General features: G+C 33.3%; 2 protein-coding genes and 1 pseudogene across 2 annotated transcripts in view; all 3 read right to left on the bottom strand.

Moving 5' to 3' along the window:
* Positions 1-10302: 10302 nt before the first annotated feature.
* LOC134257363 (nuclear cap-binding protein subunit 2-like) overlaps positions 10303-15865 on the bottom strand; it is a 63492-nt pseudogene continuing 57929 nt past the window's right edge.
* LOC134257367 (nuclear cap-binding protein subunit 2-like) lies at positions 10626-13104 on the bottom strand. Its single transcript, XM_062739993.1, has 4 exons — positions 13096-13104; positions 12188-12360; positions 11095-11233; positions 10626-10770 (listed from the first exon to the last, which is right to left on the bottom strand). The coding sequence occupies exons 1-4, from the start codon at positions 13102-13104 to the stop codon at positions 10675-10677; spliced, it is 417 nt and encodes a 138-aa protein (XP_062595977.1). The 3' UTR covers positions 10626-10674.
* Positions 13104-15865, bottom strand: part of LOC134257366 (uncharacterized) — a 14638-nt gene continuing 11876 nt past the window's right edge. The window contains exon 6 of the mRNA XM_062739992.1: positions 13104-13107. Coding sequence (XP_062595976.1) covers positions 13104-13107 — 4 coding nt within the window. The remainder of the gene's footprint in view (positions 13108-15865) is intronic.

The raw sequence follows: 15865 nt of genomic DNA, 5'->3' as shown, positions 1-15865 counted from the left end.
ACCCTAAAAACAATGCTGAAGACCTATTGTTACCGGTATGAGAAAGACTGGGATGAAGGGGTTCATCTTGTACTATTTGCTGCACGAGAGGCAGTCCAGGAGTCTCTTGGGTTTAGTCCTTTTGAATTGGTGTTTGGTCATACGGTTAGGGGTCCTCTGAAATTGTTGAAGGAAAAGTGGCTGACTGAGACTAGTGATCTTAATCTTTTAGATTATGTGTCTGATTTCAAAGAAAAACTTTACAATGCTTGTAAATTAGCACAAGAAAATTTGAAGAGTTCTCAGATGAAAATGAAAATGTGGTATGACAAAGATGCCAGAAATAGGGTGTTTAGGCCAGGTGATAAGGTTCTTGTATTTTTACCTATTCCTGGTCATCCTTTACAGGCCAGATTTTATGGCCCTTATGAAATTGAAAGCAAGATCAGTGATGTAAACTATGTAGTTAAGACACCAGGTCGACGTAAAGAGAAACGGGTTTGTCACATTAACATGTTAAAAGAGTATTTTGAAAGGTGTGACCGAAATTCTGTAAAACCAGTTTCCACTTTAGCCAATGCTAAGACTGTTCAAAATTGTATTGAAAGTGATACAAATGTAGAAATGAATGAGAAAGATTGTAATCAGAGTGTCCGCTTGAAAAATTCAGAAATCTTGGCTGATTTTGATGCCAAACTTGGACATTTGAACATTCACCAAAAAGAACAAGTTAAAAACTTGATGAATGAGTATCATCAAATCTTTTCGGATGTTCCAAAGAAAACTAATGCAGCTTGTCATGATGTCATAGTGAGTGACGTTCTGCCTATCAAACAACATCCGTACCGTCTGAATCCAATAAAATTGCAGTACCTAAGAAGGGAAGTGCAGTACATGTTGGACAATTACATTGTTGAACCTAGTAAAAGTGATTGGAGCTCACCGTGTATTCTTGTACCAAAACAGGACGGTTCGTACCGATTATGTACAGACTTTAGAAAGGTGAATTCTGTTACCAAAACTGATTCATATCCAATACCTAGAATCGATGACTGTATTGACAACATTGGAAACGCGAAATTTGTCAGTAAATTTGACCTGTTGAAAGGCTACTGGCAAGTGCCGTTAACAGAAAGAGCAAAAGAAATATCTGCTTTTGCTACACCAGATGGACTTTACCAGTATAAAGTAATGCCTTTTGGCATGAAAAACGCACCGGCTACATTCCAAAGGATGATTCACTCCCTTCTTCAAGACCTTGAGGGATGCGAGGCCTACATTGATGATGTCGTCATATACAGCGACACATGGGACGAACATCTCCGAATCATGCATGCTTTATTTGACATTTTAGCTAAAGCAAATTTAACTGTAAACCTTGAAAAGAGTGAATTTTGTCATGCTTATGTAGAGTATTTAGGTCATAAAGTAGGTCAAGGTTATGTTACACCCATAATGGCTAAAGTGGAAGCTATTGCAAAGTTCCCGATTCCTACAAACAAGAAAGAATTAATGAGGTTTTTGGGCATGGCTGGGTTTTACAGAAAATTTTGTCCAAATTTTTCCTCAGTTGTTAGTCCACTTACAAATCTTTTGCAAAAGAAGGTTAACTTTGAATGGACAAAGGACTGTGAAAAATCCTTTCATAAAATCAAATCTGTCCTGATGAGCAACCCAGTTCTGTCAACTCCAGATTTTTCTAAGCAATTTAAGCTTACTGTTGACGCTAGTGATGTTGGAATCGGGGCAGCTTTGTTTCAAGAACATAGTGATAATGTAGATATAGTTGTGTCTTATTTTTCAAAGAAACTTACAAAATGTCAACGAAATTATTCTACTATTGAAAAAGAATGCCTTGCTTTGTTGTTAGCTTTACAGCATTTTGATGTTTATTTGAATGTTACTTTGCATCCAATTCTTGTGTATACTGATCACAACCCCCTGACATTTTTGCATAAATTGTCAAACAAGAATCAAAGACTGACTAGATGGAGTTTGTTGTTACAAGAATACAACATAACAATTAAACATATCAAAGGCAAAGACAATGTTATAGCAGACGCCTTGTCAAGAGTATCGTAAACATACTAGATTTTGTATTAATGTACCTATGTTTTAATAATATAAGTTTTCATTGACATTCAAACTTTTTAAGGGGGGAGGTGTTGTGAGATGTGTATTGTTTCATTATGTATATAATTAGTAACATTTAGTTTCTTGAACATTCCAGAGTGGTCAACCTGTTCGGTCATTTGATCTAGAACATTCTTAAATTATGTGTATGTCCAGATTGTTCCAGTTATATCATGTTTTAACAATTTCTAGAATATTCTAGATTTATGATACTGTATAAATACCCTATCAATTCGATGCATAGATATACTTTGTCGTATAAGCACTATTGAGATATAACTGGGATATATATTTTCACTGGGACATTGTGTGCAGAAACGGACTCTGATGTATGTATTTTTAGATTCTTGCTAAGTTTGTACTTTATGTTTGATATATTTAGTATATATAACTGAAAATAATTGTTAAGTTTAAATTGTGTTATTGATCTTTGCTGGCATTTCGGGTAATTCTGACCCATAACAATATATATATATATATATATATATATATATATATATATATATATATATATATATATATATATATATATATATATATATATATATATATATATATATATATATATATATATATATATATATATATATATATATATATATATATATATATATATATATATATATATATATATATATATATATATATATATATATATATATATATATATATATATATATATATATATATATATATATATATATATATATATATATATATATATATATATATATATATATATATATATATATATATATATATATATATATATATATATATATATATATATATATATATATATATATATATATATATATATATATATATATATATATATATATATATATATTCGAAAGTTTGATAACTTTATATTGTATTGAGTTGATTTCAATGAATATGAATTTAATATATTTTTTCCAAAAACAACTTTTATAATATTATGGAAAGTGTAAATACTATATAATGTTTGATAAACGTATAATACAATTGTACTATGTTACATAATGTAAATGTATACTGCATAGTGAACAAAGTCATAAATATATTACATTTTATCATATATTAAAAATATTTAAAAAATTATAGAGTACTTTGACTAATTTGACAGGTTACTGCGACGGTTGATGTTTCTCAAATGCAACTTCAAGGTCAAGATATCCAAACTACTGTTATATCCAAAAAGGATATGTGTCGATAAATATACATATATTTGAAATGAAAAGAGCCCTAGTACTAACATTAAAATATAAATTTTATTTTTTTTTCAAAAATGAGTCAAACTCCAAGGTCAAAATTAGTGATAGTCAGGCAAGACCTTGTTATAAGAAACTAGAAATATGTCCATATATGTCCATAGGATATAAATGCCCCGCCAAGGGTATATAAGTAAAGCAACGTGAAAATCTGTATAAGTGTATAAGATTTGATCAAAATATCTTGAATAGTGATGCAGTTAAATTGCTTACATTAGTATGTATCAGCATATGAAGTTTGACACTAATTCATTAAAGTGAGGTCAAGGTCAAACGAAATACCAAGGTCAAAAACTGTGGATTCAGTTGAAAAGCTCTCATTAGTAAGTATCAGCATATGAAGGTGAAATAAAATATAAATGGTTTCTTTATAACTGACTAAAATTGCTTATATCAATATGTATCAGTTTATGACGTTGACGCTGATTAAGAAAAAGTGACGTCAAATGTCAAAGCAAATGGCTAGGTCAAATATGTATAAACATATGAAGTTCGATAAAAATAGCTAGAAATGATGTCTTTAATTAAAACTGACTTAAACAAAATTTGATAAAGTGAGGTCAAGGTCAAATAAAAGGTCAAGGTCAAAATTGTTGATACAGTTGAATTACTTACATCAGTATGTATCAGCAAAAGAAGTTTGAATTTAGGAAGAGTGAGGTCAAAGGTCAAAGGAAAGGTCAAGATGAAAAAATGTTGATGCAGTTGTATAGCTCTCATCAGTATGTATCAATAAGTGAATTAGATAGCATCTTGAATGGTATTGTATAAAACTGAGCTAAACACTAATTTAAGACAAGAGGTCCATGGGCCTTATAAGTCACCTGAGCATTTTCAAACTTGCAACAACTTTCCAGTGATTGAATTTGATTCATGTTTTAAGCAAGATGCTATGGTATTCACAATTTTGAAAGAGGCACCATTGATCATATCAAAACTATACTCTTAGCAGTTGCTTAGTTTGGTTACTACCCATAGGCAGGGTAGCAGAACAAAAAATAAAATTCATCTAATCAGTAATATTCAGCAATAATCAGTAGTGCCCCTACCACACATGAACCCCTTACCTTTAGGCCTAGATCCACACATTGCACACTTTTTGAAAAGGCATCCTTGCTTATCAAAAATATTTGATTAATACCAAGGAGCAGATTTTAAACAATTCATTTATTTTCAGTATATAAGTAAAGCCCCCCTCTAGGGTACCCCTGACCCTGGGGCCTTGAAATTCACAATTCTGGAAGGTCAGGACCCTTTCTCATCATAAATATAGGTAGTTCATCTGCTTAATACCAAGGAGCAAAGAAGAATATTTTCAAAGTTTTAATATATTTTCACTATATAATTAATAGAGCCCTGCCCTAACACCAGAACCCCTGACACTGGGGCCATAAAATTCACAATTTTGGAAGAGGTAGGCATTCTTGCTCATCATATCTATGCATTAAGTTTATTTAATACCTAGCATTAGAGAAGAAAATTTGTAACCGTGTATATGGACATATCCTGCTGGAAATTAAGATACCAGGGACACCTACAACAGTTGCACAGGCCAATGCAGTATACCTACAAACACAAATACCGGGATATATGCATGTTACAACGCGAAATGTAATAACAACGCGAAATGTAATAAACCTGGATTATTACATTTTGCGTTATTACATTTTGCGTTGAAATCAACACAGAATGAAATAACGCAAAATGTAACAACACACTTTTGAGGATTATTACATTTCGTGTTATTACATTTTGCGTCGAGATCAACGCAAAATGTAATAACACGATTTTTGGATTATTACATTTTGCGTTGTTACATTTTGCGTCGAGATTAAGCAAAAGGCAGGAACGCAAAATGTAATAACACAATTTTTTCGTCAGCCAGATTGAGTACAATTTTTAATAGTGTAGTGGGCGATGAAAAGAAATAAAACAAAAGGAAAACATAGATATACGCAATTTCTCACAATTAATAAATTTTATAATTATATTGATTTATTGAATTAGCTACATGTGTTTAAAATCTGTTTAATAAATGTATTCACATTATTGGTGTTGCAAATTAAAAACCTGCATCTATGGGCAGGGTTGTTGGGGGGTGGGGGGTGGGGGTATTGACCATTGTGCTTCTGCTTTCTTTTATAGACAAATGCAATGAACTAAAAAAAGAAACTATGCATTTGTACTGGCAGGTGTAAATGTATAGCGGGAAGGGATTTATTGACAATAATGATACCATGAAGAAGGATATGGAAATAACGAACAGTATTCAATCTCAACGTCCATTAAACAAATATACAAAATAAGAGCAGAGCAAACACGGACCTCCGAAACATCAGAGGTGGGATCAGGTGCCATGGAGGAGTGAGCATCCCCTGCCGACCGGTCACACCCGTCGTGTGCTCGTTGTCATAATCAGGAAATAACGGAAAAAATCCGTGGTCAATTCAGTGTATAATTAATGGACTAACAATTGGTATGAAAAACGTCAGTCAGCATTTCATTCAATGATAAATTGTACTTGCTGACAAGGTCATTGTATCGACCATAGAATTTACGAAATGATGACTTTAAACTAGACTGTTGATATTCTTGTTTAATCAACTTGCTTGTCAATAATTTACCTCGTTTAAGAAATTGTTCATACGTAGAGCATGCTCTTGCGTATCGAATCAACTGAGATATAAATACTCCGTATGCAGGTGATGAAGGTATATTGCTGCATAAGTAAGGGAAGTTGACGATAGAAAAGTTAAAGTCATCACGTTTATCATATAGCTTGGTTGTTAGATTACCAAGAGTGTCTTTTTCAAGTAAAATATCCAAGTATGAAGCAGAAGTGTCGGACTCTGTGGTATCTTTTATCTCAAGCTCACCAGGATATATCGTGTCGACGTAGGAATGGAAATTATCATTTTTAATTGACAATACGTCGTCGATATATCTAAATGTCGAGTTGAAGGCCACAGCAAGTGTTTTCTTCTTTTCACGCTAAAGATTTTGCATAAATTCTGCTTCATATGAATATAAAAATAAGTCTGCTAATAACGGAGCGCAATTGGTACCTATGGGAATTCCAATAGATTGTTGGAATACCTGGTCTCCAAAAACCACATAGATATTGTCAATCAGAAACTCAAGCATCTTCTTGATGTCAACTTCAGAGTTCTTATGTGTGCAATCAGAATCTGTTTTAACAAAATAATTTTTCAAATGACCAATGACGAGGTAAGTAAACTTACGAGTTCCATTTTTGTTGAAGAAGCAGCTGTCAATGATATCAAAAAGCCTGGATTTTAATTTGTCGTGGGGAATTGTTGTGTATAAAGTTGAAAAGTCGTAAGTTTTTATGCTGTTGATTTTTGTAAAGTCTTGTGATTTCAAATTGTCCAAAAGTTCTTTAGAATTTTTAAGTATCCACATCTGATTTACACCACTTCTTGAATATATAGTTGTACAGTACTCTTGAAGTTTTTCCTTCACTACTGTCAATATTTTAGTGAGAAGTAACGAAAGAGGCTTGGCTGAACATTTACTGGAACCTGCCAGTATGTTTGTAAGGATTCTTATGAAGTTTCGGAATCCAATATATATAAGGTAGTTCAAATTCATTTTGGCTCTGTGGAATATTAAAAGTATTCAAAACTGACTGGTGATTTTGAAGAATTTCTTCCTTAGAAAGAGAAGAATATGTATAAGTAGGATTACCACTTGTAGAATTAAATCCAAGTTCTTCTAGAATGCAATTTATATAATGAGCCTTACAAACGAAGACAATGTTGTTACCTGCTTTGTCGGCAGGAACCAGTACGTACTGATCGTGTAATCTATCTAATTCTTTTTTCACTTCAGGTTTATTAAACACAGAAGGATAGATGGTTTTCATTTTGCCCCTCAATCTTTTAATACGCGACTTTAACATGGATCTGATACATTTAATCCATTCTGACAAGGTGTCAATGTCTTCTTTTTCATATCTAGCCCATCGTCTGGCATAATTTTCAACAGAATCCATAATATTTATGAAATTCCGACGCCAGTTGAAGGATCGGGGTTCCCTATATTTAGGACCTTTTAAAATAAGTGATCTAAGGTCCTCATTACGAACTATTTTTACGTCACCTGTAATAACGTGTCCAGCAGGACTATAGTTATAGGGCGAAGAAGAACATGAACACGAAAGGGGATTATTTTTCAGATAGTCGATATCCAGGCCATGTAAAGTGTTTTTGTAATTGAAAAGTTTGGAAGCAATGGTCGATGTATATTTGTAGGAAATATAAGGCGTAGTCTTTAACTTGAAATATGGTGGAATACAAGACTGGACCCTTTTGTGATTAAGAATATTACTTATATTAACCGCGTCAAGTTTAAGGAAAAGACGGATTGTTTTAGCTGCATTTTCTTCCGTGAAACGTGCGGGTTTTAAAAGCCTATGATGTGCAAAATCCATAATCACAGAACCGAGCCTATATTCAGGTGTCGAGGAATCTAAATTTGGATGTTTCATGGTCTTTTCAAGAAGACTATTTAAAAGTTTCAAAGGGACAGAGTAAAGTTTGGTTCGAATATGATGTAGACCTAACTGTTGATTTACATAAGGTAGTAATGAATCAAAAGAGACGTCGTGTATTGCAGGTTTATTGTACGAACGATGTCCATGACTACGCTTACGTCTCTGAGTATTGTTAAAAAGTCCCATCACATTTACATTATTACACTGCGGGCTTGTAAGATTTCCAACACAACCATACTGTTCTAAGCAAATCTACTGCATTGCAGAAAAGCAAACACAAAATTCTATCTCTCTCTTTTTTCCGTTCTTTAATAAAAATGGATTGTTTCTGCATTCCACAATAATGCAATAATAAACATACGAAGTAAACACCCCACCCTATCCCTACCCCTCCTCGTTTGACAACAATATTGGTAACATGTATATATTTAGATCAATTCTATAATCTTTGTTGTTAAACGCAGTTAAAAAAATTGCTTTGTTTTATTACATATTGTTTATTACATTTTGCGTTGTCTTCAATGCAAAAATAAAATAACGCAAAATGTAACAACGAAAAAGGACGTTATTGCATTTTGCGTTGATCTCGACGCAAAATGTAATAACGCAAAATGTAATAATCTAAAAATCGTGTTATTACATTTTGCGTTATTACATTTTGCGTTGATCTCGACGCAAAATGTAATAACGCAAAATGTAATAATTCAGGTTTATTACATTTCGCGTTGTTATTACATTTCGCGTTGTAACATATGCATAAGTGTAATAAAATGTAAACAAAGGTAATGCAAGATAACCAGCACAAACTCGGGTTGCCATTCCATGCTGATACCCCTGACAATAAAGCAGTCAGGTGTAACGAGAGCCAAGAGTATACCTTAGCGTTAATGTATCGTAGATGATAATATTGAAAATGGCGTTGTGTTCAGCTTTAAACATAAAGTAAACTATGGCTACAGAAACACAGATCTGCAAGGAATTTACCCTAAAATCAAATTGATATTTATACTCTTTAATTTTAAAAATAAAAAAAGAGGCCCAAGGGCCACTTCGCTCACCTGAGCACTGTGGCTAGGAAAAAGTAAAAATTGGTTTGTTATTGAAAAGTTTAAATCCAAAAGAAGTCCCATGACCCATCATAGGTTTGCTATTCTTGAGAAGAAGATTTTTAAAGAATTTTTCTATATATTCCTATGTAAAACTTTGGTTTGCCATTGTGGCCCCGCCCTACCCCTGAGGGTCATGATTTGAACAAACTTGAATCTACACTGCCTGAGGATGCTTCCATATAAATATGATCAATTATGGCTTGTCTATTCTAGAGAAGATTTAAAAAGAATTTTCCTATATATTTCTATGTAAAACTTTGGTCGGCCATTGTGACCCCGCCCTAAACCCGGGGGTCATGATTTGAAAAAATTTGAATCTGCACTACCTGAGAATGCTTCCATATAAATATGATCAATTATGGCTTTGCTATTCTTGAGAAAAAGATTTTTAAAGCATTTTCCTATAAATTTAGTCGGCCATTGTGGCCCGACCCTACCCCTGGGGGTCATGATTTGAACAAATTGAATCTACACTACCTGAGGATGCTTCCATATAAATATGATCAATTATGGCTTTGCTATTCTTGAGAAAAAGATTTTTAAAGCATTTTCCTATATATTTCTATGTAAAAATTTAGTCAGCCATTGTGGCGCCGCATTACCCCATGGGTTCATGTTTTGAACAAAGTTGAATCTACACTACCTGAGGATGCTTCCATATAAATATGAACAATTATGGCTTGGCTATTCTTGAGAAGAAGATTTTTAAAGAAATTCCCTATATTTCTTTGTAAAACTTTGGTTGGCTACTGTGGCCCCGACCTACCCCCAGGGGTCATGATTTGAACAAACTTGAATCTACACTACCTGAAGATGTTCCCCCATAAGTTTCATCCTTCCTGGCACAGTGGTTCTTGAGAAGAAGATTTTTAAAACATACCACCAAATTTTCATTAATTCCCAATTATCTCCTTTTGAATGAGGGCATGGCCCTTCATTTGAACAAACTTGAATCCCCTTCACCCAAGGATACTTTGTGGCAAGTTTGGTTGAAATTGGCCCAGCGGTTCTTGAAAAGAAGTTGAAAATGTGAAAAGTTTACAGACAGACAGATGGACAGCTAGACAGACAGACGCCGGACAAAATGTGATCAGAAAAGTTCACTTTAGCCTTCGGCTGAGGTGAGCTAAAAAGATACACAATTTTACAGATTTAAAGAGTTTAAGACAAAATTCCCTAGCAATTTATGATACATTAAGCATGTTTAACTGTAATTTATAAAATATTATCAATTATTTTCTTAATGCATATAAAATAATGCAGGAGGGAAATTGTATTTAACATGTTTAAATAAAAACAAAAACCTGACTCTGAAAGTATTATTACTTTATACCAAAATAACAAACGAAAAAAAAGCAACGTATCATGATCATTACTTATTCCTCAACAGATGTGTACATCATGCCATATGAAGTCATTTCTTTGCAAAATGAAAAATTGGTAAAAATGATGGTGGATTATTAACTGCAATCTTAATTGCTTAAATATATCAATACAAAGTATAAATAATCCACCTAGAGCACAGATCATACATAACATGAAGTTATTGTTTGAAAGTAGGACTAGCAGTTTTTACAAGGATTCTTTCCCTAATCGGGAAGGGGACCATTTCTTGCAGCCTTGACCTTACATAACAGTCTGATAAACACATATAAACACTGCCTCACAGGTTGGGATCACATTATCACATGGGGTCACGTGATTGGTTGATCTTTGAAACCACTATTTTTCCATATCCTCCCCTTCCTTCGTCATAATCTGTTCTGTATTCATCTCGGACCTGAAATTTAGAAAAAAAAAAAACATAAGGTATAATAAATATAAAAACAATTTACTTTCAAGGAAAATAATAACTTCAGTTACTAGCCATTTTGACTGGCATAACTTTACTATAAGAATGATTTATTTTTTATTCAAATTTGATAGGAAGATGGACAAGTTCTGTCATTTGACTTATAATGCTTTAATACCAGATAATTCGTCCGTTTGAGACAGATTTATCGAAGTTAAACTTAATGGCCTGCAACTGATAGAAATAGAAATGTATTATCATTATGAATGTAACAAACACAATCATGGGTTCCGATACATTTAAAATATTTACCTGTCCCCCACTTTTCCCACTCCCGTATTGCCATCCCTCCTTAAAGCCGTGGTCCCAGTCCGTTCGAATGATCCGATCATTCAGTCCCGTTCCGTTGATGTACCTCATAGCATTCTCCGCGTCCTCTCGTGTATAGTATCTGGGTAGTTCAGGAAAAACTAATTTCCATAATCAGTCACTAATATACCTGGTAATTATTTCAACAATTAAAAGTATGAATCTTTTTCAAACTATGATGTTTCATTGGTTGTATCCCTTTAGAATTAAATTTAACTATTTCTACGTCCATATTCATTGTACAAATAAATTAGTGACATGATTTAATTTGTTTTAACATGTTTAATTGACTTCATGATCATTTGACTTTGAAAAAAGAACCTCAATATAGAGATAAAAAATGTTCTGTTTTTTATATCTTTTTATCACCACAATTAACTTATATCTTATAACTTTTTCTCTGCCAATTTTCAAAAAAGATCTTAAAATTCTTTAATTATAATAGGCCCCTGGTACAGATGTAATGCAATTTTTTAAGTTTTTTAGTTTTGTTTTTGTTTTTTTTTTTTTGGAAAATTCAGACATAAAACATGTAAAAGTAAATTGTGAATGTCATGTAATCTAATCATATCAGCTAAAATATTCAGTTTATCTTGGGGTATATTTTTCATAAATCAAAATAACTGTGTATTCTTATTACGTTTTGAGAAACTGAACCCAGTCATCACAAACCATAACACAGAGAGAGTTATACTGTCACAGTGGTTTCATTAATATTTGTCGAGCAAAAATTTTTGAGGATTTCATTGTTTAACTTAATTTAAATGTTCATTGAATTAAGAAATGTGTTATTCTTTTGTATAGGCAATACTTTTGTCCATGAAATTACGTATCCTCTAAAACGTCTGTTTTACAGAATCCATGAAAATTGATGCCTACGAAAATTAATGAAACCACAGTATGTGGTCTCTGCACTGGTTTGAAAAGATGACTGAAATATAATTGCTTTGATTTTTTTTTATGATAATCTTTTACAAAATGAGTTTACTTGTCATTTATAAATAAACATATAAGACATCAAAACACAGAAGGATACTCCACAAAACAGAATCCACAGGGCGTTTTCTTCACCTTATCCAGCCCCATGATGATTCGCTTGATGTCGCCACATTTCCCAAACATCTGTTTCTCTGTGGTGTAGTACGATAGGTACCATACATATAACGTAGAAGACGTCAACAAAGCTTTCTCCTGGTCCGCTAGGCTCCCCTAAAATGTAATATCATATAAAATTAATATTAAATATTATATGAATCTATGTAATAAACTATATATAATATACATGAGTTATTTCCTAAACACAGAAGTCAAATAGTAAAGGATCAGGGCTTTTCCTTGCTCACTACAGCTGTCTTGAAAATATTGAGCATTTTATATATTAAAATATGATTTTTGCAACATATAGAAACTAACCTAGTAATAGTTGTAGTGATCGACATTTAAATCTTTGGTAGCATTTAAACAATGCAAGCTATCTGGCCACCAGTGATCAATCAATCTAAAAAACGAATTCTTCCACTTTTTATTGTCTCTGCCTCCGAAATACACACAAATGAGATACAATTGCCCACTGGCAAAACATTCATAAGTCACGGAACAGTCACCTGCAGAATGTTACAAGAGGTCTATGGACCAATATAGCTCACCTGAACAATGTGGCTAGGAGAAAGACAAAAATCACGTTTAAAGTAGCATTAACAAAGCTTAAATGCATTAACTGGTCCCGACCTACCCCTAAAAGGGAAAAGGTGTATGACTTCAACAAAAATGAATCTTATTCTAACTAAGGATGCTTACATATTTCTTTGACTACCTTTGGCTTTTTTCCTACAAATTTGAACTTTCATGGTGGCCCCTCACTACCCCCAATGCATTATTTGTGCAAGTTTGGTTTATATAAACCTTATAGTTTTTTGGTAATAGACCTGCACCAATAACTTTTACCAGGTTCATCATCTGGAAAATGTATGTCAAATTCAGCATCTGAAGCAAGAACATTAGTGTACATCCTAAAGTTTATCATCCATGCAAGTTTGCTCAACATAGAGCTCAAAATTACTTGAAAATGAAACTGTATTAAAAAATAACCTTTTCACTATTCAAAAAAATGTAGGTCAGATTCAGCATCCAAAGCCAGCCTGGTAGAATGCATTCTTAGATATATCATCCATGCAAGTTTGGTTATTAAAGAGCTCAAAGTTACTTGGAAATGAATCCTGCACCAAAAACTTTATTTAACCTGTTCACTCAACCGGAAAATGTAGGTCAGATTCACATGTTCAGCATCCAAAGCAAGTCTGGTAGTATGCATCGTATGATGTATCAACCATGCAAGTTTGGTCATTATAGGACTCATAGTATCTTTGAAATGAAACCTGCACCAAAAACCTTAACCTGTTCACTCAACCGGAAAATGTAGGTCAGAGTCAGCATCTGAAGCAACCCTGATAGTGTGCATTCTTAGATGTATCATCCAGGTAAGTTTGGTCAACATAGGGCTTATAGTTACTCGGAAATGAGACTTATACCCAAAACTGCATCAAAAATGTTAACCTGCTCCAAAAACATTAACTTGGTCATTCCTTTACTGAAATTGCAGCATCTGAAACTTGACTGGTACAATGAAACACATTAGAAACATTTTCCATGCACGTCTAATCAATGTAGGACATAGAAGTATTTAAAAAGACAAGAGGCCCTTGGGCCACATCGCTCACCTGAGTATTGTAGCTAAGAAAAAGTAGAAATTGGTTGATTATTAAAAAGTTTAAATCCGAAAGTAATCCCATGACCAATCATGGATTTGCTATTATTTAAAGAATTTTCCTATATATTTCTATGCAAAACCTTGTCGGCCATTGTGGTCCCGCCCGGGGGTCATGATTTGAACAATTTGAATCTACACTACCTGAGGATGCTTCCATAATTATGGCTTTGCTATTCTTGAGAAGATTTTAAACGAATTTTCCCATATATTTCTATGAAAAATTAGTAACGGCCATTTTGGCCCCACCTTACCCCCAGGGGTCATGATTTGAACAAATTTGAATCAACACTACCTGAGGATGTTTCCATATACAGCTTACTCCACTTATATTGAAATCGCTTATTTTGAAATGAAAATAAATCCCCAGTTTTAGTCTCTCATATTCTTTGCATTTGAATTAACGGTTATATTGAAATCGACTATATTGTAATATTGCTTATACTGAAGCCACTGATCGGTCCCCAGAGGTGGTAATGAGTTTTTTATAACGGTTATATTGAAGTTCTCCCTGACGGCTGTCTTTACGGGCGGTGACGGTAATTATACCTGACTGACCGACTGATATATTAAGGTGTGAATAAATACACTTTAAGTTTTCACCTTGCGTCTTTTCATACATGTACTACTTTAATAAAATAAAATCATTCACTGTTTTTTTCTTTGTTTTTATGCATACAGACACATTGAGGCTAAAAAAAAATAATGGAACCCCAAAGAAAACTAAAACCCTGAAATTTGAGACTAAATAGGAATTAGTTACGGCTATTGATAAGCCAAAAATCGAAAAGCTAAGAATTTTGGGATTAACTCGAGTTCACTTACGATAATATACAGGCAACTTTCCGCAGTAAATTGAACAGTTGAAGTCCGGTTATTTTTCTCCAAAACACAAAAGAAGGCGATTGGGGAATTTTAAAATGATGTTGAAGATTGTCTTTTCAATGCAACAGAAAGAAATAATTTGATACAAAAACCTAATATTCCATGTAATCCATTCACTGTCTTAGACAAACGATGACCGAATTATTTTTTGGGGGTTTGTTCTTCTTTATTTAAATCGGGATTGAACTTTGAAAAATGTCGGCTTAAAAATCACGATTTCGCATATAATGAATTACGGATATATTGATATAATTTGCCTAATCCCCTGAATGTCAATACATCCGAAGGAGAAGGTTGTGAATATGATGAATTATGGCAGTGTCATTCTTAAGAAGATTTTTAAAGAATTTTCCTATATATTTCTATGTAAAACTTTGGTCGGCCATTTTGGCCCCACCCTACCCGCGGGGGTCATGATTTGAAGAAACTTACATCTACACTACTTGAGGATGCTTCCATACAAATATGAAATATGACTTTGCTATTCTTAAGAAGAAGATTTTAAAAGAATTTTACTATATATTTCTATGTAAAACCTTGGTCGGCCATTTTGGCCCCACCCTCTCCCCTGGGTTATGATTTGAACAATCTTGAATCTACACTACCTGAGGATGCTTCCATATTTAAATATGATGAAATATGACTGTGCTATTCTTGACAAGATTTTTAAAGAATTTTCCCATATATTTCAGAATCTATGTAAAACTTTGGTCGGCCATTTTGGCCCCGCCCTACCCCCAGGGGTCATGAATTGAACAAATTTGAATCTACACTACCTGAGGATGCTTCCATGTAAATATGATGAATAATGGCATTGTCTCTCTTGAGAAGAAGATTTTTAAAGAATTTTCCTCTATATTTCTATGTAAAACTTTGGTCCGCCATTTTGGCCCCACCCTACCCCCAGTAGTCATGATTTGAATAAACTTGAATCTACACTACCTGAGGATGTTACCCTAAAAGTTTCAACTTTCCTGGCACAGTGGTTCTTCAGAAGAAGATTTTTAAAACATGCCACCAAATTTTCATTAATTCCCAATTATCTCCCCTTGAATGAGGGTGTGG

The sequence above is a fragment of the Saccostrea cucullata genome, unplaced genomic scaffold, assembly GCF_032062105.1.
Source record: "Saccostrea cucullata isolate Sc308-1 unplaced genomic scaffold, CSIRO_AGI_Scuc_v1 ctg5705, whole genome shotgun sequence".
NCBI lineage: Eukaryota > Metazoa > Mollusca > Bivalvia > Ostreida > Ostreidae > Saccostrea > Saccostrea cuccullata.
Note: the sequence above shows the minus strand (reverse complement) of the source record. Positions and strands in the feature narration are given on the sequence as shown.

Bases quoted from the DNA above. Each gene is read 5' to 3' on its own strand.
- LOC134257367 (XM_062739993.1), bottom strand. The intron at 11,234-12,187 runs GTATCCTTCTGT...TGAACTACCCAG, and splicing joins TGTGGATTCTGTTTTGTGGA to ATACTATACACGAGAGGACG. The intron at 10,771-11,094 runs GTAAATATTTTA...TCTAAATTTCAG, and splicing joins GTGGGAAAAGTGGGGGACAG to GTCCGAGATGAATACAGAAC.